This window comes from Ailuropoda melanoleuca, unplaced genomic scaffold (assembly GCF_002007445.2).
Source record: "Ailuropoda melanoleuca isolate Jingjing unplaced genomic scaffold, ASM200744v2 unplaced-scaffold2123, whole genome shotgun sequence".
NCBI classification, from domain to species: Eukaryota; Metazoa; Chordata; class Mammalia; order Carnivora; family Ursidae; genus Ailuropoda; species Ailuropoda melanoleuca.
This window is the reverse complement of record NW_023190760.1, coordinates 1-1,975: the sequence shown is the minus strand read 5'-3', so window position 1 is coordinate 1,975 and position 1,975 is coordinate 1. Positions and strand designations below refer to the sequence as shown.

The following is a 1,975-nucleotide window of genomic DNA, read 5'->3' as shown; positions in this document are numbered from 1 at the left end:
ATCTGCTGGACCCCCTGGAGCGCTGCACCGGCAGAGGGTTGTGAGGCAGGGTGCTGTCCTTCTTATGCACAGCTAGGCAAATGTCACAGTCCAGACCACAAAGAGAAGATGACTGCCATTAGAAGACACTCCGAACACGCTTCCCTCCCTCTTCCAACATACTCAGCGCTGTCCCAAGAGGGCTTTATAATCCCGTGAAAACCCCCATCTCCAGCCACCACTTGTGCATGAAAGCAGGAGCGAGGTGTCACAGAGCGGTTCAAGAGCTTGGTGCAGGGGGCAGGTGCTCCTTATCTGCCAGGGGACCCCCCCTTTCTTTTAAACCTGCTGTGGGTTCCACAGTGCAGCAGGAGCCGTCTGCGTCCGAGGCTTTGTTTTCTGGGAGGTACATGTTTGGAATCTTCCTGGACACTGGAGGGAGGAGATGTATGAAATGGCAGTATGATAAGCCCGGAGTCAACAGTGACGCCTAAGGGAGAAAAACCAAACACTCTGACTTTTGAAAGAACCCAGTAAGGGAAACCTCAAAGACACCAGCGAGACAGAGGGTCAGAATATAGGATATTCTCAAGTCTGGCTGCTAAGGCCGCTGCAGCACTTACCAGCCAGCCGTGTGCTCATGGGCCTGTCACCCACCTCTCTGAGGCTGTTTCTCCATCCGTACGACGCAGAGAATGTAGCATCCAGCCTCCAAGCTTATTGTAAGGATTGAACAAGATAACACACGCTTAGCAGCCTAATCCTAACAACAGGGTAAGGCCAGTAACATAAAAAGCATATGGTAGTGGATTTTAAGTAATTATTAAGAAAATAAAGGAAAACAATTTCCAATGTGTAGATCTTCTGTCCCCTTTACCACAGCTCCCAATCAGGCCTCTGAAGGGTGGCCCATGTTAGCTGCATGGATATGATCTGGAAGACAGTCTGATCTTGACTTTGTGGGTTTTTTCAGGAAACTCGGTGCTTAGCTCACAGCTGTGAAGTGCCAAGGGAAGGCCAGAGCATAAGTCCTGACCCCCCGGTCAGGCTCTGGTGGCTACTGCCCTGCCTTGCTTTCATCATAATCTCTGGCCTTGACCTGCTCAGTGGTCTCCCTTGAGCCAGCCCCCTGAATCTGTTTCAGGAGCTCGAGCTCTGACTTGTCTCCTACACACTCATTCTTAAGTTCAAGCTGTCTGTTGACTAAGTCCTGACACCTGGTTTCTTAGCACCTCAAAGGGAACCTGAATTTATTAAGGTCTCTTTGGATCCTGTCTTTCTCCACAGGGCAGACAGGATGTCCTTGTGTCCAGGTGCCCACTTGCACCAGGCCCAGGCCTCGGCGGAGCCTGGGCTGCCGGACTAGTGAGAGGAAGTGTGAGTGTGGGTGCTTTAGCACTGGGCGATCAGCTTCACCTTGCCTCAGGGAGACCACTGAGGTGGGAAAATCAGGAGAAACAAGTATCCTCGTATCTTGGAGGAGGCGAGAGGTGCATCCTTCGGTCCTGCCACCATGGCCCAGCTACAGCAAATCCTGGCTGTGACACAGAAATGCTGTTCGCGTCATCGAGTGACCTCTCTTCTTCTCCTAGCACTCATCATGACCTTCCTCGGCTATAAGGGTTACCTGAACCCAAGAAGCCAGAAGCTGGACAGCATCCAGGCCGGTGTAAGCATGGCTATCAGAGAACACAATGGCCTGCGAAGTGTAAAATTATCGAGGATGGTGTATCGCCAGCCACAGGTGCTAACACCCTCTAGGAAAGATGTCCTTGTCATGACCCCGTGGCTGGCTCCCATCATCTGGGAGGGGACTTTCAACATGGACATCCTGAATGAGCAGTTCCAGCTCCAGAATGCCACCATCGGACTGACTGTATTTTCGGTAAAAGCATACATGATCTTCCTGAAGCAGTTCTTGAAGTCGGCAGAGAGGTACTTCATGGTAGGACACCGGGTGAACTACTACGTCTTCACTGACAAGCCGGAGTATGTT

General features: G+C 51.5%; 1 protein-coding gene across 1 annotated transcript; it reads left to right on the top strand.

Moving 5' to 3' along the window:
• Nucleotides 1–1,443: 1,443 nt before the first annotated feature.
• On the top strand, nucleotides 1,444–1,968 carry LOC100466091 (histo-blood group ABO system transferase; the record flags this gene model as incomplete). The annotated part of the gene is made up of 1 exon (XM_019801402.2): nucleotides 1,444–1,968. A coding segment is annotated over exon 1 (476 nt), but the record flags the coding sequence as incomplete, so codon positions are not given.
• Between the last annotated feature and the right edge of the window lie 7 nt (nucleotides 1,969–1,975).